Source organism: Myxocyprinus asiaticus, chromosome 19 (assembly GCF_019703515.2).
Source record: "Myxocyprinus asiaticus isolate MX2 ecotype Aquarium Trade chromosome 19, UBuf_Myxa_2, whole genome shotgun sequence".
Taxonomy (NCBI): Eukaryota; Metazoa; Chordata; class Actinopteri; order Cypriniformes; family Catostomidae; genus Myxocyprinus; species Myxocyprinus asiaticus.
In genome coordinates, this window is record NC_059362.1 from 41,922,210 (window position 1) to 41,945,844 (window position 23,635).

The 23,635-nt window shown below is 37.4% G+C and overlaps 1 protein-coding gene across 1 annotated transcript in view; it reads right to left on the bottom strand.

The window, feature by feature from the left end:
- Positions 1 to 23,635, bottom strand: part of LOC127409587 (kelch-like protein 29) — a 337,458-nt gene that overhangs the window by 24,457 nt on the left and 289,366 nt on the right. The window contains exons 10-11 of the mRNA XM_051644227.1: positions 8,138 to 8,320; positions 7,202 to 7,382 (exon numbers count right to left, since the gene is read on the bottom strand). Of these exons, the coding sequence (XP_051500187.1) occupies positions 7,202 to 7,382; positions 8,138 to 8,320 (364 nt within the window). The remainder of the gene's footprint in view (positions 1 to 7,201; positions 7,383 to 8,137; positions 8,321 to 23,635) is intronic.

Genomic DNA, 23,635 nt, shown 5'->3' on the forward strand with positions numbered 1-23,635 from the left:
AATTTTTTTTCATTAGCTGCACAGAATTAACACATTAAATCGACAGCCCTAATACATTAGATGTTTTTACCATGAATGAACAGCTAAAAACCAATTTTCAAACAAAAGAACAGCAGCAACATATTAAACAACAATAAAAAAGCAAGTAATAATGTGAAAACCCAGCTGAAAAAACAACCTGGGAGATCAAGAAGATGAGTTTAATTTTAATAGTGTCAAAAACGACAACGCAGTGTGTGTGTCTATGAGGTCACGCTTTATTCACCAATCTCTGCTCTAATGCCTCGTGCTGCTGCACTCATTATCTGAATGAATTCCGCAATTATATGAAATATTCCAGGAAACTTTCTCTGTATTATCTCTATGAGCTCATTAAACACAAATGGGAGTTTATGGGGGGAAAGTGTCTCCCTTTATTTGTTTTGGAATTGCAATTAACTCCACTTAATAGTTTGCCTCTTTGCACAAACAAAAAGCAAAAAATTTAATCTAAACGCTCTATGTTTCATTGCAAAAACATACCATTGGGGAAAAGCAAACACAGTACCGTGACCCTGGGACAACACCCGCCTAGTGCCCTCGTACTGTGCGGTAGAAATAAAGCGAACAGTCGCCGTGAGATAGAGGGTTTACTGAAGACATAATTCCAAGCGTGAATGATTTCACGGTAAGGCGCATGAAAACATACTGGAAGACAGATGGCGGGGCACAAACAAGGCGAGTTAGGGAGAGAGGAAGGACAGAAAAGATGGATCTGGACCAATGTAAACCATATTTTACATAAAATATGGATTTTAGATATGTCAATATATCTCAGTAGCCTCAATCGCTTATTTACTGCAGTTAAGTCACCCAAAACTCAGAATAGCCACTATTTACTGAGCGTTTAGAGGTCAAATTTCAATGTATTAGCAGCACTATTGAATATTCTTCATTTAGCAGATGTTTTCTTATTCAAAGTGACTTACAGTACAATATTACAATAAAGACACTCCATCTGAAATCACTTGCTCAAGAACACAATTGACCGGGAATTAACCTTGTGGGATTTGAACCTACAACATTTCAGTTACCAGCCCAGATATTTAAATTCAATATAAAATTAAAGAGACTTACAGCACAATGTTACTATAGAGACAATAATTATGTTTCTTGCTAATGGACACAATGGTGATAATGGACCTTGCGGGATTTGAACCTAGCAGTGGAGAGAGAGGTGGAGGTATAAATGTGTGTGATTATTATATATACTTGTTTGTGTGTTTGTTTGCTTTTTTGTGTGTGTGTGTGTGTATATATACTCATGTGGGACCACAAGGATGTTTGTTGGGGGTCAGGGCGAGTTTGGGGATTGGGAGGGGTGGTTGTGGGGTTTAAATGTTGATTTTATGTATATTGTTTTGCTTTTCTTTATTTACTGTAGGAATCAATAAAAAATGCTAATTTAAAAAAAAATGTAATAACTTGCTCCGCTTCTAAAATGACTTCCCCTCTTATTTTTCAATCCCTCCCCTTCAGCCATCTGACTTCAACCTGGTATGGAAAAAAATATTAAATGTCCACATATTAATGTCCACTGATATTAATGCAACAACTTTTATTCATTGAAATTGCAACATTTCCCCATTCTGGTGTTGAACACCCAATTATTACATCACAATCAATTATTGATGGATAAAATCTAAATCCCATATTACAATTTTAATTCACACTGAATATCCTGTTTTATTTGGAAATCAGTCATAGTATGGAAGTAAAATGAGTTGTAAATGCTGTTTCACATTGACTTTAATCATTAAGCCACATCATGCTATACCAAAAACATCATACACACAGTCCAGAGCATTTTGTAATAAACAGCCCACGGCATATTGATCAAGCATAGCATCTTTCTTTCTCTTTTTCAAACACACACACACACACACACACACACACACACACACTCATGGTAATAAAAACAACACGCATACTCAGCCTGGCCACGTCTCAGTCATAACCGCTGTGTTAGTTTAGCATTGACACAACGTAAATGACTTAATGACGGGGGAAATAAAAGGAGTTGGCGCGTGAAGAGCGTTTGCTCGTCTGGGAAAGGTGGAAACACTCTTGAATTGCTCTGTTGATTAAATCCTAACGTGCTCACTGCTGCGGTACAGCTGGTTACATGGACCACCATAGAGACCCTGCAACATATCCTACCTGCGGTTTACACACACGCTGTACACTCATGCTGAGCCCTGGGTGCAAAGTCACATTGAATATTCAAGGTGTTCGAATTTGCTGCAATTTAAATGGCAGGCTATTCGCTATAAAAATAAAGAGTGTTTATCCCTGTGGCAGTACTGAACTTCGAGGTATGGTAAGCATCCGTTCAGCTAAAAATGCAGGCTTGGAGTCAATAATGAGAATGCAACGGTGGGGAGTTGGGTTATGATATTGATTTCATATGCAATGCACACAGGTTAAACTGCAACGTTGGGTAATGGCTCACATACATACATGTCTTGCATGCTTGAAGGCTTTTTACATAATCAAGTATGTACAGTTGAAGTCAGAAATTTACATACATTTAGTTTTAAGTCATTAAAACTCATTTTTTAACCACTCCACAGATTTCATATTAGCAAACTATAGTTTTGGCAAGTCGTTTAGGACATCTACTTTGTGCATGACATGAGTAATTTTTCCAATAATTGTTTACAGGCAAATTGTTTCACTTTTAATTGACTATATCATAATTCCAATGGGTCAGAAGTTTACATACACTAAGTTAACTGTCTTTAAGCAACTTGTAAAATTCCAGAAAATAATGTCAGGCCTTTAGGCAATTAGCCAGTTAGCTTCTGATAGGCTAATTGGAGTCAACTGGAGGTGTACCTTCAAACTCAGTGCCTCTTTGCTTGACATCATGGTAAAATCAAAAGAAATCAGCCAAGACCTCAGAAAAAAATGGTGGACCTCCACAAATCTGGTTAATCCTTGGGAGCGATTTCCAAATGCCTGAAGGTACCACGCTCATCTGTACAAACAATAGTACACAAGTATAAACACCATGGGACCACGCAGCCATCATACAGCTAAGGAAGGAGACGCATTCTGTCTCCTAGAGGTGAATGTAGTTTGGTGTGTAAAGTGCAAATCATTCCCAGAACAACAGCAAAGGACCTTGTGAAGATGCTGGCAGAAACAGGTAGACAAGTATCTATATCCACATAACCTGAAGGCTGCTCAGCAAGGTAGAAGCCACTGCTCCAAAACTGCCATAAAAAAGCCAGACTACAGTTTGCAAGTGCACATGGTGCCAAAGATCTTACTTTTTGAAGAAATGTCCTCTGGTCTGATGAAACAAAAATTGAAAGGTTTGGCCATGATGACCATTGTTATGTTTGGAGGAAAAAGGGTGAGGCTTGCAAGCCAAAGTACACCATCCCAACCGTGAGCATGGTGGTGGCAGCATCATGTTGTGGGGGTGCTTTGCTGCCGGAGGGACTGGTGCACTTCACAAAATAGTTGGCATCATGAGGAAGAAAAATTATGTGGATATATTGAAGCAACATCTCAAGACATCAGCCAGGAAGTTAAAGCTCGGTCACAAATGTGACTTCCAAAAGGACAATGACCCCAAGCATACCTCCAAAGTTGTGGAAAATGGCTTAAGGACAACAAAGTCAAGGTATATATTGCCATCACAAAGCCCTGACCTGAATCCGACAGAAAATTTGTGGGCAGAACTGAAAAAGCGTGTGCGAGCAAGGAGGCCTACAAAACTGACTCAGTTACACCAGTTCTGTCTGGAGGAATGGGCCAAAATTCCAGCAACTTATTGTGAGAAGTTTGTGGAAGGCTACCCAAAATGTCTGACCCAAGTTAAACAATATAAAGGCAATGCTACCAAAAACTAACAAAGTGTATGTAAACTTCTGACCTACTAGAGATGTGATGAAAAAAATAAAGGCTGAAATAAATAATTCTCTCTACTATTATTCTGACATTTCACATTCTTAAAATAGTGATCCTAACCGATCTAAGACAGGGAATGTTTTCTACGATTAAATGTCAAGCACACAGTGAGTTTCATTCACTAATAATTGCATACAAGTCTCGTACTTATATGTGTGAGGAAAGATTTCTGCTAGATTGAGCTAAAACACACATCAATTTTGTTACTCATAAATAAATACTACTTACTGTAGAGACACTATATATATATATATATATATATATATATATATATATATATATATATATATATATATATAAAACTCAAATAATCGTTCTGTGCAATTGTGGTGAGAAGAATGCTATTATGAGATGCGGGTTGTCGCTGTTTTGGCGGCACGAGGGGGACCTACACAATATTAGGCAGGTGGTTTTAATGTTGTGGCTGATCAGTGTATATATACTTCTTTTCTTGACAAAATAATTTTATTTCCATCTTAGGAAAGAAAACAAAACAATATGAAGCAATATAATGCTTTATTAACATTTTCCATACAAAGCCTTCCACAGTATAAAAACAATGCACTAAAATATCTCCAATTCCAGTAACATTAAATGTTTCCAAAAGTCTAAGTGGGAGTTTGACTAATTGAAAAAAGTAGTCCCCACCTATGTTGCATATTCATTGCAATGGGTATTAAATCCTTTAAACTATCATCCTCCACAATATTAATCTGCCGGTAAACTGTGGCTTTGTTACAGCAATCATGAATGTCAGATATTCTTTTATTTACTGAAATAACAACCTACGCGGCTCTATCATCGGAGAAAGCATAACGGTCAATTAGCGTGTTACAACAGTACCGCCCATAGAATGTCTATGGGACTTCCGCATTATACTGTTTTATGCTAAGCTGGTACACTCCACTTGGTAGAAGGGCTCTGGTGCAGTTGTGTGTCTGTTTGTGCCGTATGTGTCAGTGTAATGTCTCTGGGGGGAACACATTACAAAGGTTCCGCCCTTCACACCAGTGTTCATGCCAGTCTATTAACGGTAAATGTGTTAATCTCGATTAAGAAAAATTTACTTTTTTAACGTGTTAAACTTTAAATTAATGGCATGCGTTAATCCATTAATTCTGATTAATCAAGCACTCATTCAGCTTTAAATATTCAACTAGTAAAAACACTACTCAAATATTGCAATTTGACATTCCTTTGTGCCTTTGCCTGCCATGGGCAACAATGAAACTGCTTCTCTCACCTAATCCTTGGTGTTAAACTCAGTAGTTCACCCAAAAAGACATTAATTTGTCATTATTTAAAGTGATCATATCGCTAGAGAAGACTTGGAATGTATGTATGTGTGTGCAAATGTTGTTGTTGTTTTTTCATTTTTGAATCCATATGCATAATGCTCATTTATCCATAAAAAAACAGGTTCAAAGGTTGAAGGTGAAGCTTAAATTCTAAATTTCAATAATCGAACACTCGTTTTCTTATGTGTTGGAGTACTCAAATGCAAAATTACGTGAAATGCCCATCCCAAATATATTTAGCAAACCACCGCTATCTGACACACTTTGGCAGGACTGAACAGCCTCATGAATCATCTCTTTAACATGCCAAACGTGCGCTTCACTCCGTCGCACATCTGGATGTATGCAAGGTTATAACACTCTTCTCCATCATTTCATCATTATTTGCTGAATTACAGCTGATATGATCGATAGAAAATGTACACAAACATCTAAATTCATTTTACGGCCTGCTTTCATCTGGCGGTATTTACGTGATGTAAATTGTGTCTGCAATTATTGTGAATGAAGCGCAATTTACATAGAAAAAAGGAGGGTTTGCGCGGAAAGGAATGACAATTTATTGTCCATGTTTCTAAGGTCATCGAGAGTCTGTGGCCACATCCACACTAATGCGTTTTCATTCCACAGTATGCGGTAACAGAAAGCGTTTTCGGAATGCTCCATTTTTGTGGAAGAAAACACTGTTGTAGTGTGGATGAGAGGCATAAATGTATTAAAATCAATACATTTTCAAAAGAAAATTATTAAGTTTGGACGTGGCCTGTGATTTTTGCTAATGGTTGGTTCTAAATTGCATCGTACTGTAAAAGAAATGTCAAATTATATTTATACAATTATACTTATGGGCTGATAGGGACTCGTGAGCTCCTTTCTGAACAGTAATGAGCTGCGGTGGGTTCCTTTAATGCAACCATTAATGTTTTTTTTTTTTTTTTTTGATTGCCCTGTTTAATCTCACCTTCCTGCATCACCTGCAATACAAGCACCAGCCCATTTTCACAGTCTTGCTCAGAGAGGTTTCCATTTTCTCAATAGGAGATATGAACAAAGAAACTTTCATCTGGTTTCTGCTGTGCACATATATAAGACTACATATCCCATAATGTAGTGCTTCACATAGCCCATATCTCACAAATGTCTATTATGAATGATATGTCCATTTGAGATTGGAGAAGGGCTTGTTATTGGAAGCAAAACTAGATAAGCCTTCCAATGATTCAATGTAAAATGAAATTGGTCAACGATCTCAAGGCAACAAGTTTCCAGCGACAAGCAATTTGTCTGTGCACACTAAACGAGAAACTGCTGCACAATGCCATATAATCACAGCCAGTCATAACATATTTGATTTTTAACATATAGTTATGTGGAGCGGCATTTGGGACCAATGATATTTCACATGGGGCATGGCTACCTAGCGCATCACCGCTGAATTTTTTTTTTTTTTTTTTAAAGAAAACAGGCGACCAACAAAACACCATGTTTTTTGTCACGGCTTGTTTGGACAAAAACTGATGAAATGTTTTATGTCGCTTTATCGTGTTGCTTCTATTTAGACACGGTGTCAGGGTAATTGTGGGGAGGAATTTGATTTCGATTTAAGGGGCCTTTATGTGATTACAAAACGATTCTCAATGCAGCTAAATTATTCAACAAATCTGCAAATCATTTGTGATACAACACACGATAGAGCTTGTGATCACTTTTGGTCCTTTTCAAAGTATGTAGAATCTTTAAAACTTAGTTCTCTGGAATTGACAGCAACAAGAACAAGCAGCTTCATTACCAAGAGGAAACGTGCAATATTCATTTTTGTGACATATCTATATATATCACAATAATATATATCGGTGAGATATCTCAGCACACATATTTCAGAGATATTTTTCAGGGAGTAGGATAAATCGCTTACAGCATCTTTAACTGTAGAAAAAAATCACCTTTCCACATGGTCCAAATTTCCAGCCACTCCAAGTCCACCAATAGCGTAGAGTTTTCCATCATATACCAGGCTGTTGTGCCTGCAGCGAGGAACAGTCATTCGGGACACCAAGTTCCAGTTGTCCAAAAGAGACATGTAGCACCACACATCTGCCACTGTCACCCCCGACTCTGTGCCACCTGCGAACAGAACGGTGTACTAGTCAAACCATATGTCTCGACATTGAACAATGTCAGTTAAAAATTTAAAAAGTTCAAAATTCTGCCATAAATTTGCACTCATATAAACTGTATACTCAAGCAGCTTGGGCACCAACATCTGTCATATGGTCTGAAAAAAATAAAAAATACAATTTGGATAGAAAGCTGACCTTTAAGGTGTGAGACCACTGGTTCTCAGTCTTTTCAGACCAAGTACCACCAAGTCGCCACCAATGTTCCCTCTATTTTTTTTTTAGCATTGATTAATTAGTAATCTCTTTGAGTGAAAATTGAAGGACTATTTTTTTCAGTATTGAGTAAATTGACATATCTTCGAGCAAAAGTGTAAGGACTTAAAATATGCATGCATACAGTAGTTCAGCCAAAAATAAAAATTCTGCGTCATCCTGCGGCCATCTTTTGAGTGTTGCTCCGCGTCTCGTTTTTTTCAGCGTCTAGTGCAAATATATATATATATATATTTTTTTTTTCACTAGACGCTGAAAAAACATGTGTATGCAATATATATTGTTTGTTTACAATTGTAAAACCAACAGTGGTTTTGATATTGTGTGGCAGGAAAAATCTAAGGGGCGATTCCCTGGATGCATTAAGCCTGGGCTTGGATTAATGTACAACGTTACGCCAATTCTTCATCAGATCATGGGGCGAGAAGCAGTCTGTGGAGTATTTCCACACTTGATATATGGCGTTCCCTCCAAACTCTGACATACCTGACAGATAAATATTGTCCCCTGCCGAAATGACACTGAAGAATTCACGGTCGTAGAAGGGAAGGCTGGCGAGTGGATACCACTTGCTGTTCTGCGGGTTGAAGCAGGTGACGGCCGTGAGGGAGCGCTGGTTCATTCCAATTGCCTGCCTTCCTCCAACCAACACAATCACCTCGGCTACACCTGCGGGTTAGACAGAGGATACAAATACATGAGTACATCATTGGGTCGGTGGTGGGGATGTGGACGCACTGAAATACAGGGCATGACAAAAGCTGGGAGAGCAGTTATTCTTTATGCGGTATTGATGATCTGCAGAGGCTCCTAAAGAAGATTGTTGTTCCTCTACACTGTTTCAGATATCTTGTGTGAGAGTCTACAAACTAGAGAGTCACAGAAACTAAAAAATATGGTAATATACTGTATACTGTACAAATATCTGTATATTAAATAGGGCTTTAGTTTGATTTAAAAAGAATCAAATTAATAAAATGATATAATGATTAATTAAAGGAATATTTCACCCAAAAATGATTGTTAAAAAGTCTTCACAGGGGTTATGACCAAATGTCATGATGTCATATCGAATGTTTGGTCACGAGACACGATGAGAACCAATATGTTTTGATCTAACTGATATAGCCACAATATGTGATTTAGGTGATTTATTAATGATATGATTTTATTTCAGAGTGAGCAATGACTTAAACTGTGTTCTGTATGGCTTCAGAAGACTCAATATAGTTCAGTACTCATTGATTACTTAGTTTTTATAGTGTTTTGTTATTTTATTTTGTTCATCCTTTTTTGAGCTTGACAGACCGGAGTCACTATTCACTTTCAATACACAGTATTGCTAGCTGACGTAGTAACAACACTGAAGTAAACTATAGCAAGTGTAACACATGAACAGTATGATATGACTATTGTCATTTGGGTGGACTACTGAATTAATGCAAGTTGTGCGTCTATTTAGACTCAACAAGTGCCTGAGAAAATACATATGTGTAACTTATGTGTAGATTATGTGTTTTGTGTAGCTCAATATGTGTTTTTGACAGCCAGTTGCATCTCATGAAATTTCAGTGTGAAAATAATGAATCCTGTTCTAGATTTGTCCTGATTTGTTGCATTTTCTCTTTGATTTATTTAAAATAAAACATCAAAACATATCACAATATATTTTATTTTATTATTTTCTAATTGTCTTGAAAATCTTTTGAAAATGTGATACTATCTGGGCATTTTCTACATCAGTTTTTGATAGATATAAGTGCTGGGTCTCTAAAGACCTGAACATGTGAGAATGTTTGGGCAAATTACCATGCATTTAAGGGTTAAGCTCAATCAACAGCATTTTCGGCATAATGTTGATTACCACAAAAATGTATTTTTCTTTTAAAAACTAAAAGCAAAAATGGCGGTTACAGTTAGGCACTTGCAATGGAAGTGAAAGGGGCCAATCTGTAAACATTAAAAATACTCAGTTTCAAAGGTATAGCCACAAGACACAAACAATATGGATGTTAATATTATTTTATGGATGTTAACACTATACAAATAATGATTTAAACAACCTTACAGATCAAATAATGCATGAGTTTTAGCAGAAGAATTCATGTAAGGGCTTTTATAAAATTAGAAGCTTCACATTTCTGCCTTTAAACCCTCCAAAAATTGGTCAAATTTACTTCCATTGTAAGTGCCTCACTGTAATCTCGAATGAAAAGGAGGGATGAGTCGAAAACATTTTTTATGGTAATCAACATAATGCTTCAAATGCTGTTGATTTAGCTTGACTTGTATTAAACCTGGATTATTTCTTCAAGATAATTAAAAAAACATTACACTACTGAGGCAAACAAGTAAAGCATTGAACATACATTACTATTAAGTAAAATCACACGAGCAAGATGCTGTTGTATTTAATATGAACCCAGCTCTGTTCTTTTGGCCAAAGAAACAAGGCCACATGCCTTAAAATGGCCAGTACTTTAGCCTATTTTTGCTCCCATATTAAAAGTAGTTTCAGGGGGCCTGGGTAGCTCAGTGGTAAAGACGCTGGCTACCACCCCTGCTAGTTTGCTAGTTCGAATCCCAGGGCATGCTGAGTGACTCCAGCCAGGTCTCCTAAGTAACCAAATTGGCCCAGTTGCTAGGGAGGGTAGAGTCACATGGGGAAACCTCCTCGTGGTCGCTATAATGTGGTTCGTTCTCAGTGGGGCGCGTGGTGAGTTGAGCGTGGATGCCGCGGTGGATGGCATCAAGCCTCCACACGCGCTATGTCTCCATGGCAACTCGCTCAACAAGCCAAGTGATAAGATGCGCGGGTTAACGGTCTCAGACGCGGAGGCAGCTGGGGACTTAAAAAAAGCACATTGAGAATTGGGCATTCCAAATTGGGAGAAAAAAGGAAAAAAAAAAAAAAAATAGATTCAAAAGAATCCATAGGAGGATCCATGACAGGTCACCGAGCAATGACTGCCAGCTGAAATTCTGCAAACACATCCATAATCCTAATATTAAAGTAAAATCAATTTACTCAATTTTAAGCGTGCTAAATTTTTGTGCAAACAACTAATGCGTTATTAAATAAAAATCAGTATCCATGTTAACCAACGTCTTACACTGTCTGTCCATGTGTGTCCAATGAAGAGTGTAAGTGAATTATCAGAGCTTAACTAAACTCATAACCATCTGTTTGGCTGCACGCCCTCAAGTGTCTTACATCCCCGGGCACATTGGCTTCAACACTACATGATATGCATCACTTCCACGTGGGCACTCATCCGTGATGCCTCGTTCTGTCACTTTAATCTTGGGTCAGTTTTGTGTGGTAGTGTTTAGATATTAAAATATGCTTGTTTATCATTTGTAAAATCTCAGAATTCACAATTATAAAGCAAATGGTTCCGTTTTAAAATTCTGATTGGATAAGCCACATTTGAAGCCGCTGTTACATGTCAAGTATAAAATAAGCGAAGTCATTGACTGAAGTTAACCTTGAGAAGTTATACACTTAGAAAATGTACAGTCTTCCTCTTCCATGAAAACGGTCCATAAATATTGATAAGAAAACTGTGCTATTATAGCCATTTCATGAAATCTTTAATCCATGCCACTGAACTTATCTTAAATAAATGAGGTATAAATGATCTGTCAGCAGTAAAATGAAACATGCAGCAACATCAGATGTAAGAATATCCAGCTTTACACTCTGAAAGCCTTTTGTTGGTTGTGTGTAAGGGTTCGAATGTACCCACTTCCTGCATCATGTCTATACCAGCACGGGGCTTGTCATCATATCGCTTTGTAGAGATGGGCTTTTGTTTAAGGTGCAGGAAGAAAGGCGGAGAGAGAGCAGGGAAAGAGCGAGAGAGATGCGTGAAGACATCCTCGAGCTTCCTTTAACCGCTGACTCATCTTTCCGAATCAATACTTCCTCTGCGCTCCCCTGACAACAGCCACCCGTCTGATCCATGGGCTTCTCTCCGCTCTAGCATCCTTCTTTTAAAACATTGTCATCCTTTTCTCTCCCTCCCTCATCTCAGCTTTCTCTCCAGGGCAGGTAAAAAACACAACCAGGGTGGGAAAAAGTAGAAGGGAAAAAATACACTATGAAGGGTTTTGTCTCAAGTGAGATATGAGAAAAGACCAGACTGGGAGAATATGCTGAACCATAAGACAAATATACTTCATGTACTGGTGGAAATGCATCACTTGGCTTCCTGCCGCCCGACAGATAAGACTAGAAAAACACATGCAAATGGACTAGATTAATGGGCTGAAAGGTTTTTGTTTGTAATTACAATATCAAAGTAAATGAAAATGGTTTATAGAAATGGTTCCTGCTCCGATATTTTTATTAAAGCTGAAGTGTATTTATTTTTTACGTTAAAATGCTTAATATGCCGAGACAACACTAAGCAAACCATTTATGGGTTGATTGTCCAGAAAAGTCATGAAATAATTGCTCTGTTTGCAGCTTGAAACAGCAACATTGGCTCAAACAATAGTGTGCGTTTGAAGAGGGACTACCTGTTTGCAGTGAGGTACGATAAGCTGTGCTATACTGTAAAGTCACCGCTAAAAGGCGTTGTTGGGATGACACAGAGTTCCTGCAACCCCTTCAGTCATGACTACTGTATATTCATAATATAATATGTAGCATAAAAGGAACTGTATCCGTGTAACTTCTAAAGCAAGTAGTTTTACTATTGTAAAAGATTACTGTATAACTCTCTTTAATCAGCAAAAACATATTTAGACATTGTCTAGACAAACATACTGTATTATACAAGAAACAGAAAACGGGTCTAAAAGGAGATACAACTAAGTCTTAACCTTCAATTTTAGGATGATCTTGATTAATGAGGGATTTAGTTTAAATTAAATGAGGAATTAAGTAGTAATTAATTTTACATCAAAACTAGATTATTTTATTTATAAAGCAAATGTGGTGGTACCTAGACAACGGTATGAGGAAAAAGCATGATTGTTATATATTCCTGATTTTGAAAATGGATCCCAATGATTTCGATATTTTCCTCTTTTTCTATTGACAAACTTCTGCTCTTTAAAAAAAAAAACAAAAAAAAACAACACAACACAAACTAAAACACACAACACACAACAAAACAAAAACACGTCAACAAACAAAAAAACACAAAAACAAAACAAAAAACAACAAAACACAACTAAAACTAAACAAATACAAAACAAAAAACACAAAAACAAAACACACAACAAAAACTAAAACACAACAAAAACTAAAACACAACAAAACATAAACAAACACAACAAAAACTAAAACACACAACAAAACAAAACAAAAAAAACAAAAACAAAACACACAACAAAAACTAAAACGCAACAAAACAAAAACAACAAAAATAAACAAACACAACAAAAACACATCAACACAACAGGGGGCAGTGGTGGCTTAGCGGACAAGGCTCTGGGTTACTGATCAGAAGGTTGGGAGTTCAAGCCCCAGCACTGCCAAGATGCCACTGTTGGGCCCTTGTGCAAGGCCCTTGACCCTATCTGCTCCAGGGGCGCCGTATCATGGCTGACCCTGCACTCTGACCCCAGCTTAGCTGGGATATGTGAAAAAAAAAAAGAATTTCACTGTATATGTGCAAATGTATAATATGTGATAAATAAATATAACTATTAACTAACAACAAAAGAAAAGCTTTAACCAAAAAAAACACAACAACAAAATAAAACACACACACACACAAACAATAACAAAGCAAACACATGGCCAGCCTATCATATAAATTAACCAAACAATCCATCCCATCAGCAAATTCTTTCATTTCACTGCAACCTCTGAAGTGCAAACACAGTTATTTCTTATTTCCTGTGAGATTTGAAAGATCTCTGCAGATACCTCCAATGACCTTTTGAGGCTAAAATAGTGAATTACTGGCAAACCAATGCTGACAAGATAATGACTGAACAGTTCCTTAATGATGTGTGCTAATCATTTTGATTTAGTGTTTGACTGACCTTACCTCACGTGCAAATGGTCTAATGAAGTAATTCTCAACTGGTTTTGCTGCAGGACCCAGATTTTACATTGGAAATCAAGTTGCAACCCAAGACAGAAACAAAATTGCTTGTTGTGGAAAAGTAATGTCCTTTTCTCACAGCCCTCCTAAATGCGCAACAAAAGATTTTTGCTGAAAAATTACTTGAATTTGGTTTGGACTCATATTCCATTAGGAAGACTTGAAATGTGATGCAAGAGCCACATGAACAACTTTTATGATGCTATTGCATTGAAAACATGGATCGGGATATTCATTGAAACATCTAGTTTTGTATTCAGGTTTGAAATTACATGAGGGTAAGTGATGACAGAATTGTCATTTTTGGGCGAACTATTCCTTTAAAATAAAACATTATTATTTATTTATTTTTACCAAGATCTGCACAGGCCCAACAATATACAAAATGATTAAAAACTATTACATAGGCTGACTAGAACTGACAGTTTAGTAAATGCATAAACAACAGCAGAAGTGTGAATTACCAGCCTAACACATGGAACAAAGACTGGGTCAAATATTATTAGCGATTTTACAGATGACAGAGGAATTTACACCAAAACTGTAGAGTTTTATTGGACACACAGACTTTAACATCAACAACAAAAGATATAGGAAGTGTTTTCTCCTCCCTTTTAAAAGTTGATAGACCTATTTACTGTTCGATCCTAACTATGTGCGATAATACGGTCAGCTGCATTTTATTATTTGTGTTAAGTGTTGTATCACAACAGACCTGCTGTGACTAAACTGTAGGTCACAACCCACCAGTTGGGATCCACTGCTCAAGTGCACCTATTTTACTCTGTTTTATCTTCATGGCTCACATAAAATCACACAGACAGGAAGTCACAAAAGTGGACCAAAGCAGCCAAAAGCAGGTCCCATTGCAGGAGTATCCGTCAATCAAGCAGCTTATCTGAGGATAGGGAGGAGCACACAATTCCTTTTTCTTCTTTTTCTCCACGCCCCACTGATATCTACGCCAAGCTCCTGCTGTGATGAGCAGCTACAGGTGAGCTTCTCCTCCACACACAGGAAAAAAAAAACTTCCCACTGGTTACCATTCTGCAATCACGCCCGTCTCTTCTGCCCCACTTCCTCTTAATGAGTCCTGTCCACGGCATCAGCTCAGCGCCTGCCATAGGTAAATAAAGGTTTGCCAGAAAGGACGTCAGGACGGCCCGTTAGCTCTCACACCCTGCTGAGCTAAAGAGCAATAATTATAACATCCAGAAGCGAGAAAGTTGGTAAATAATGGTCTCACTTTCTCTCCTCCTGAGCTGAATCTCTCTCACCTTCGTTGTGTGAGGAAATCCAACCTGCTCCACACAGCCATCACCGTGGAATAGTACAAGAACCCAAATCCCCAAGCCAAGACTCAGTGTGATATCACAAGGGGTTGATTTGCCTCTAATTGCCCTCGTATTGCTCTTTCCAACCATTAAAGCCTGAACATGGAAGTGGTCTTCAAGGTCCAGAGCAGAGCAGAGTATTGCTTTGTTCCAAAACCTAGTGAACTGCCTCTATAAAAAGCATTTTAAGGCATCATTAGTGCACTCCCAACATGTTTAAACTTTAAAATATACATTGCCTCCTAAGGCAGTTCAGACCGAACGTGTTCTTGCATAGATGCAGTGCAGCAAATAGAACAGAACGCAGTTAAAGTTCTTTTTAACTTGACACAGTGTCAAAAATGTGCCAATCCACCGAAACATTCAAATAGAATTTTATAATCACAGACAATCGTCTAGTGCATGTTTACACAGAATCAATTGAAAAACAGCACAGGCAGATGCAAGGACGCACTTGGTTTGAACAGCCATTTTAGCCAGATTCTAAGGTGGAATTGCATGGATCCATATGATAACTGTAGTGATCAAAACATTTATTCAAAATGTGAAAAATGTAAATACACAACTAATACATTAAAAACAGAAAAGTATCCATATTGTTTTTAAAACGTCCATTTTACCTGACATTTGTGTGTGTTATGTATATCTATGCTTATTCAAGAATTGTTTTGTTACTTTCAAGTTGCCTGTATTGAAATCAGTTGTGAGTTGAGTTTCCTGTGTACTTAACGTGATTTGTATTATGCACAGAATTTCAGCCTATTTTACAACAGCTTCAAATGTGACTTTTCCAATCAGAATTTAAAAATACACTATCTGTTTTATATTAGACTTTTAAGAGTCTTTTATTTTTTACCATGTGCAACCCCGCGTCCACATGCATGGACGTTGCCTTTTGGCTTCACTATATGCAATGCATAATTGAATTTCATTCAAACCGACTGATCTCATTTCAAGAGCCTTTGTGCTGTCAGTAAAGGGTTAAACTTTCGACACGTGTGACAAAATAACATGGCATCGATCACAGCAGTGTTTGTGTTTGGTTGAAATGGCAAAAATATCGATTTGAAATTCTGTTTGTTGACTGTTTGGTTTGAATGGGAAAAAAGGTTGTACCTTTTCATAGTAACCAAGTCGGACAATATCTTACGATTTCACAATCTCGTACAGATGATTATGAGTTGTCATGAGACAATGTGGCTCTTATTGCCGTTTACATAGAAAACAATGGAAAAAGAGTGCAGAAATACACAAAAATGCATTAAGTGTGAAGGCCTGTCTAGACTGGTTGCAGTCGAAGCAGAGATAAATTGCAGCTTTGAACTCACTTGTCATAAAGACATGCAGGGCAGGTGACACTCAGGGCACGAACGTCCCTGTCTGGCTGATCTTTTGTATGTGTGGGCTTTTACTCTTGTCACTTCCCTGCCCTTCATCCTAGTCCCTCTGGAGTGAGTCAAAAAAGCATTGAAAATGAAAAGAGTGAAGCTGAAGTCATCGCTAAGCGGTTCATTCCTGTTATGCAATGCAATTTCATGCCCCCATCATGTACATCAAAGAGGGATAGTTCAACCAAAAATGAATTGCTATTCCAAATCCGCATGACTTTCTTTCTTCAGTGGAACACAAAAGGTAATGTTTGGCAGAATGACAGTCACCTTTCAGTTTCATTGTATGGAAAAGGATCCATAAGCGTGCTGCCTTGGGGTGAGACTATGAGCAGGTCAAACCCCAGGCACATAGTTCTGCACACAAACTCGTAAAATCCATTGCATTGTGAGCTGTCAACTACTAAGGAACTGAACAGCAATCAAACGGCAAAGCTCTGCCTTTTCCTACAAGAGAAATAGCTCGTGGAAGAGGAAGTAAAACACAACTTTGATTGAGCTTTTTGCTTGACAGAGAACATTTCTCCTTTTAAAGCACAGCTGATGAAATGCCATATACATTATCCAACTATCTCTACACAACAGTGTCTTATTTAATAGTTTATCAGCCAAAAAGGTAAGTCATAAAACTTGATACGGCAGTGTAAGTGTGACAACATTTTCTGACAGGGGAAATAAACACAATGGGCCCACCAAGTCAAACACAAGCTTATAAAATCATCTTCCTTCTACTGTACTTCGAAATGTAAATTTCATCCAGCTAATGTACAGTCGGAAAGCAATCAACAGCTAAAAATAGTTTTGAGCGAAATGTTAGGATTAGTGCTGATGGATTTATAATTTCCTTTCTCTAAAATGGCCAAAACCAACAAAAGACATGTGCACAGGAAATTCAAGTTCTCTGTAAAAAGAACAATCTGCCAATTTTCAACTAACAATCACAAAGAGGTATGGAATTAGTTCATGTATACAATGGAAAAAGCTGAAAATTCTTCTCTAAGAACTAAAGCACATCATTTGTGCTACATCCACACAAATTCATTTATGCTTCTCATCCACACTAGACAGCATTTTCCTCCACCATTTTGAAAACGCTCTCCATTTTCATCTACTTTGGAAAACAATGACGTTAGGAAACTGAAAACTGAGTTTTCAAAGGAAAAAAGATGTGGATGTAGGCTAGGGTGCTTAAGTTTGTTTTGGAGAAAAAAGTATGCAAAAATGGACAGCGTTTTTGAAATGCTCTGTTTTCGGAGGAGGAATACGTTGTTTCGTGTGTGGTTGAGATGCGTGAATGTAGTGAAATCAATTAACTACATCCACACGAATAAGTTTTTGTTTGAAAACTAATCCGTTTTCAGTTTCCTAATGTCACTGTTTTCCAAAGTATACAGAAAGGGAAAGCGTTTTTTATAATCGTTGCCGTTCTAGTGTGGATAAAAAATGTAGTAGTGTGAACGTGACCCTAGGCGTAAGAAGCCTGCGTTTATATTATGTGCTGCATTTTTTTACATTTGTTTGTAGCGGATAATAAAAAATAATGAAGAAAATCCAAACGAGCAATCATTAACACTCTTTGACTAGCCGTGTTATCCTAGGTCAAGAATTTAGGGATGTATGCGAACAGAAGAAACATCACAAAACAAACACCTTAGCAAAATCAAAACCTCAGTGCATTTCACCATAACTAAAGCCTGGTTGCCCAGTAAGAATAGCAGCTGACAGTTGTGTGTGGGAATTCTCGATTAACCCTCATGCACTCTGCTTGGCTTTGACCCGTTCTTCAAATTAGCTTCAGAAATGTCCATGGGCATCTACTTAGATCCTGTGCTTTTTTTTTTTTAAAAGACAGAGACTAATTAAACTGACTGGACCCAGTGCCGAAGGTGAGACTCGGAAACCAATGAGGCTCGCCCTCCAGTCATCACTAGGCTAAATCAATTAAGCAAACGCAAACGTAGTGCAAAACTATGCCCTTGCATTCTCACCTTCAGCTACTGGTTTGGAGATAAAAGCAGTTTAGAGAAATGAGAAGGTAAAAGTGGTTTGTGGTCTGTAAAGGATGAGGTAAGTGTCAAATCAGCAACATTTAATACCTTTGACTCTTTCGGCCACACGGTAGCAGCCGATTGAATGTTTCGCTTCGCAGTGGTGACCTCAATAAACCGTGTCTAAGTTTTGTGAATGGTTGCCAAAAGGAAGGACGGATTCTGCAATGGGATCTAATTAGTCCACAGTGTATTAGTGTGCACAAGTAGCGCACTCTAGAAACAGATAAAACAGTACAAGAGAAGTAGAGACAGAGAGAGAGACGCTGATGCAACTCACTCAATGAGAACTCGCCACATTGCAATTTGTACTTTTGTAGGAGACATTGCCAAGCTTACTGTTGGCAGGGTAAAACTACACAAGGTTTGTTTTAAACTGGGGTCAGCGGACCCCTAGGGGGCTGTGGAAAATGTCTATTCAATTTCTCGAGAAAATTCTATTCAATTCAAACATATTTAAAAAATAAATACATATATTTACAGAATTAAAACAATAATGTACCAAATCTGACATTATTTTTTTCTACTTTCTAAATACATAAACGTTAACAAGTAAATAAGATAATTTAACATAAAAATAAAATATGATTTAAAAGAATTTGTTCATGTAAAGTTACTCTAATAGTAAACAAAAAAGGATAAAGTTAATATTTTCCAGATAATATTTTAATCATTTCTTTTGACTTTAGTAAAGTACAACAATATAAAAGCCAATTATTTAATTTTGCAAACAACATGTTGTATTTATAATATCACACTTACTATTTTTCTCACATAATATAAATGGGTCTTTAAATATTAAAATATACAGCTGCCTTTATAATTTAAGAGGGGGCCCATTATATTTGGGGTCCTTGGCATAAAAAAATAAATAAATAATTTTCTTCACTCTATAGTAAAAGCAGACAATATATACATACATATGTGTACATTGCATCAATGTATACACATAATATATGCTTTATTTCACCATTATTAAATAAATGCCTAAAAATGATTTACACACATTCTAAATTTAAACATTGTAACAACACTTGCTAAATGTTGTTTTAACATTCGAAGGGGAACATTTAGCAATGTATTGCTAGGTGGTAAAAAAAAAAAAAAAAAAGAAAGCCCAACCTCAAGTCACTATGACATTCTGGTCCTTACATATGGCTCGGGTCTCTCTTTCAATGCAAGCCAATGAGATCTGTTTGCCTGATTTATCGTCCGCCAGACGAAAATCACAAGTCCGTTGACTTAGAAACGTAATTGCACACCTCTCTTCAAAAAGCCGTACGATTAGAGGTATCATTCATGTTCGTAGCACAAACAGTGCAGGTCGAGTTACACACTGAATTTTCACAAATAACACGAGAGGTTTTCTCATGCTAAGACTCTTACAAATATTCATAATGTAAAGCTTCATAGTTCATCGCCAGAGTTAAGCGTCACCTTTCGGTAAATCATTCCAATTCCCTCATCGTTCTTAATTACGAATCTGCTTCACCCTCGAGAACAACTGCTAATCAGCTACAAGTGAGGGGCAAATGGATTAACAAATCCTATGTTATTTGACGACAATGAGCTGTAGGTGTGGCGGCAGCCTTCACTGCCATCACGCACTACCATTGACTGCTAAGACAGAATGTCGTGAGCTTAATTAGGACGGATTGCCCGTCTACATGAGTTACTGGGTGTGAGCCAGGTGTTCCGTTGCCCTGATTTGCCCGGAGGATTTCCATGTGACAGGAGGAGAGGAGAGCGCACAGGTGCCCTGGTGAGGTCCCCTGCTGCTGTCAGTCTAAAGACAGCTGGCACTTACCTGCGACTCTGAGAGTGCACACTGCATGCTGCTCTGTGGGTGCATGCTAATACACATGAAAGGCTCACTGCTGAAAAAAACCCCAGCTTAAACCAGCTTATGAGAGTTTGCTGGTCTTAGCTTGTTGAAAGAAATGTTCCAGGTTCAATACAGCATTTGGTGCCATTATTGCAAAATGATATTACGTGGTTCGTTAAACGTATTCCAGCAGTTCCGAGGTGAAATGTCCGCAAAGTGCAGCTAAAATGGAGTTAAATGTTCTCCAAAACAAATTAGGCTTTAAAAGTTAATGCTCTAAAAAGTTTTAGGGTGTGTTCACACTTGGCAGGTTTGGTTCGATTAAAACGAACTCTGGTGTGAGTGCTCTGTTAGTGCGGTTCATTTGAACAAGTTTGAACGCTGCCATCCGAACCTTGGTGCGCACCAAACAAGCGGACCGAGACCGCCTGAATAGTGGGTCTCGGTCCGCTTCCAAACGAACTCTGGTGCGGTTCGACTGATTTATGAACGCATCATGGACAAAGACGTCTAAACGGACCAAAAACAGGAAGTAATTTGCCTAATACTGACCTCAAGCATACCTGGTTCTTCTCATCATAGGAGCTAAGTTGCCCGTTATAGTTCGGTACAGGCGTCGGAACCGCCGTCAGCCGTCCTTGCAGTATATCTTCGTTTGTGTGTGCAACGGAGGAATTCCTGGTGCAGTTTTGACTCCTTTACACATTTCATTAGCTCTTCGTTTGTTCTCAGCTGGTAAAAATACCACCATAAATACATATATAAATCTAATGAGCGCATTTAGCCCAGCAGCCATCATTGTTTTGGATGTTCTGCAAGTTCTGTCAAAAAATATACTTCATAAAAGCTGTCAAATCAGGCTGTGACTTTTTCCTGATGCCTTTGGTTTAGTATTGTTAGGTTCGGTGTTAAAAATGGCAGTGTGAACGCTAAGCGAACCAGGACTAAATGTATCATTTTCTTTTTTGGTCCGTACCAAGAGGACCAAGCGAACCGAACTACAAGTGTGAACACACCCTTACCCTACCTCCCTACCCTAAACCTAACCAATAGTATCATAAAAAGCAATTGTGCAACTGTGCTAAAGCCACCATGCCATTTTTAGGTTGTTTCTATTATATTTTCGACTCACGTGTCACTCATCACTAATACAGTTTGATGTTGTCATCCTAATTGAGTTGATTCATTCAAAAACCCTCTTTTTGGTCAGAAAAACATGGCCTTGATAAGAAATGTTATCTTTAAAAAGATATTTCCCTCTTAAATATCATCAATGTAGTTCACTATTTTATGTTTGAAGGTGGAGAATGAGTTTGTTCACTCACAAACATGCACACACACACAATCGGTCATTCAACAGAACTAAATAACACTTTGCGTCCCAATCGTCTTTGAGTTCTACTCAAGTTTTCTCTTTCACTCTTGCATAAACGAGTCCTACAGGTGAAGGGCCCTCATGCAGTGTTTCATAACTCCATTCAGATGGCCAGCCAGATGGTCAAGCCAGCGAAGAGTTCACTCAAGAGTTTTGTAAACAGCCAAACAATCAAATACTTAATAAAAAATGCTAAGAGGAGATAAGTCCATCCTTCGTAAGCAAATAAGAGTAACAGATGTTGAAAAACACATGTCCACAAGCCTTCCAAAAAAACTACTGCAGAGGCACATTAGTGCAGTGATGGGATCAGATATACCGAATACCTTAGATTAGGGCTGGGTGGTATATTTATACCATACAACGGCAGAAATGTCAGCCAGTAGTGATTTTGCTATATTGCTTTTGCAAAATCTGTAACCGTCACATATTTATACTCCTTTATATTGCAAGGCTATCAATGCTTTATGCTATTTTCATATGAGAGCAAGAAACATGGAGTAAAGCGAAAATACAGAGCAGACTTATTATTATGGGGTGTTGTTAGCACAACATTAAGAAGTTTAGCTGTTTATGGTTGCCAGACAACAATGCATAAATATAGCATGTGTCCATTGACCTTCTGTCTTTGGGTACTTTTCAACTTCGCTCACTTTCATGTCCCAGGGGTTGATTTTTGCTAAAACAAACAGATTTCCACCTTTTTCCTTGTGTTATATTAAGGTCTAATTAAAACTGGCTTGGAAACTTTGCAACCTTGGAAATTCATCATTAATTTTTGTTATTTTTTAAACACTGTTAATGTATAGATTTGCCTGTTTTTAGCCTTGTCCCAGACCCAGACATTCAATATTAAACTTTGAAAATTCATTTTAAGAATACAAATAATGACACATTTAAAACTATGATATCCTAAACAAAGAGTGAAATAAACCATTTCAATATTTATTGTGTGAAAATGATGTCCTAAATTTGTGGTGTTATTTCCAAAACAGCAATCAATTTTGCCCCTATTTTATTTTATTATATATATATATATATATTTTTTTTTTATTATTATTTTCTTATTTGTGTACTTGTTTACCAAGTCAAAAGGTGTCAGTGAAGAGCATGCTTAAGAAGAAATATCATACAAGTGATGTTTGAAGATAACAATTGTGAGCAGAATATTTTTATAGGGTGTCATTTCCAATCAAGCTACAATTTTGCAAAATTCCAAAAAGCGAGATAATATTATTTTGTTATGTGTATTTAATATACACTATTAAATTAGCCTTAGCAAGACAAAGGAGTCAGTAATTTCATTTTATTTTAAATAAAAAACTAAAAAAAAAAACTAAAACAAAACTGACATTTCCATCACCGTCATTTCCATCACAGAATTTAAGATGTGCTGGAAATTAACACTATTACACTATGTGTGGGTTTGTATTTAATCTAAATTCATTGTGTTTACTGGCTGTTGCACCATAGAAACAAAACTCACTCAAGATCGTAATGTGACGTTTGTTTACCAATTACTTTAAATCTTCCAGGCAGAAAATAAGTTTTGCAGTGTGACAAAATGTTCATGCACAGCTCGAATACTGTTCAGACAATAATTAAACCTTGCTTTATTGAAAAGACCCTCTAAGCTCAGGCTGCAGAGTAGGAAAAATCTCAGAACCCATGAGCCATTTGTTCCTCTGTCAAGGCTACTTATTTACATAAATATCTTGTTAAATAGCAAAAACAAGTATAATGTGCTGAAAGCTTGAAAAATCGTGCTTCCTATTTACAAAGCATTTAGAGATGTTTATTACAAGGAAACTTTGGCTTATCTGGAGTCATGGGGAATCAAGCATTGTGTTTTGTGGCATGGTGTTTTAGTGTGGCAATTTTCCATTCTGCTTGAATTAAAATCTCTCGCCTTGCTCAAACTCGTTCTGGGTAAAGCTTGTATTCTTTTT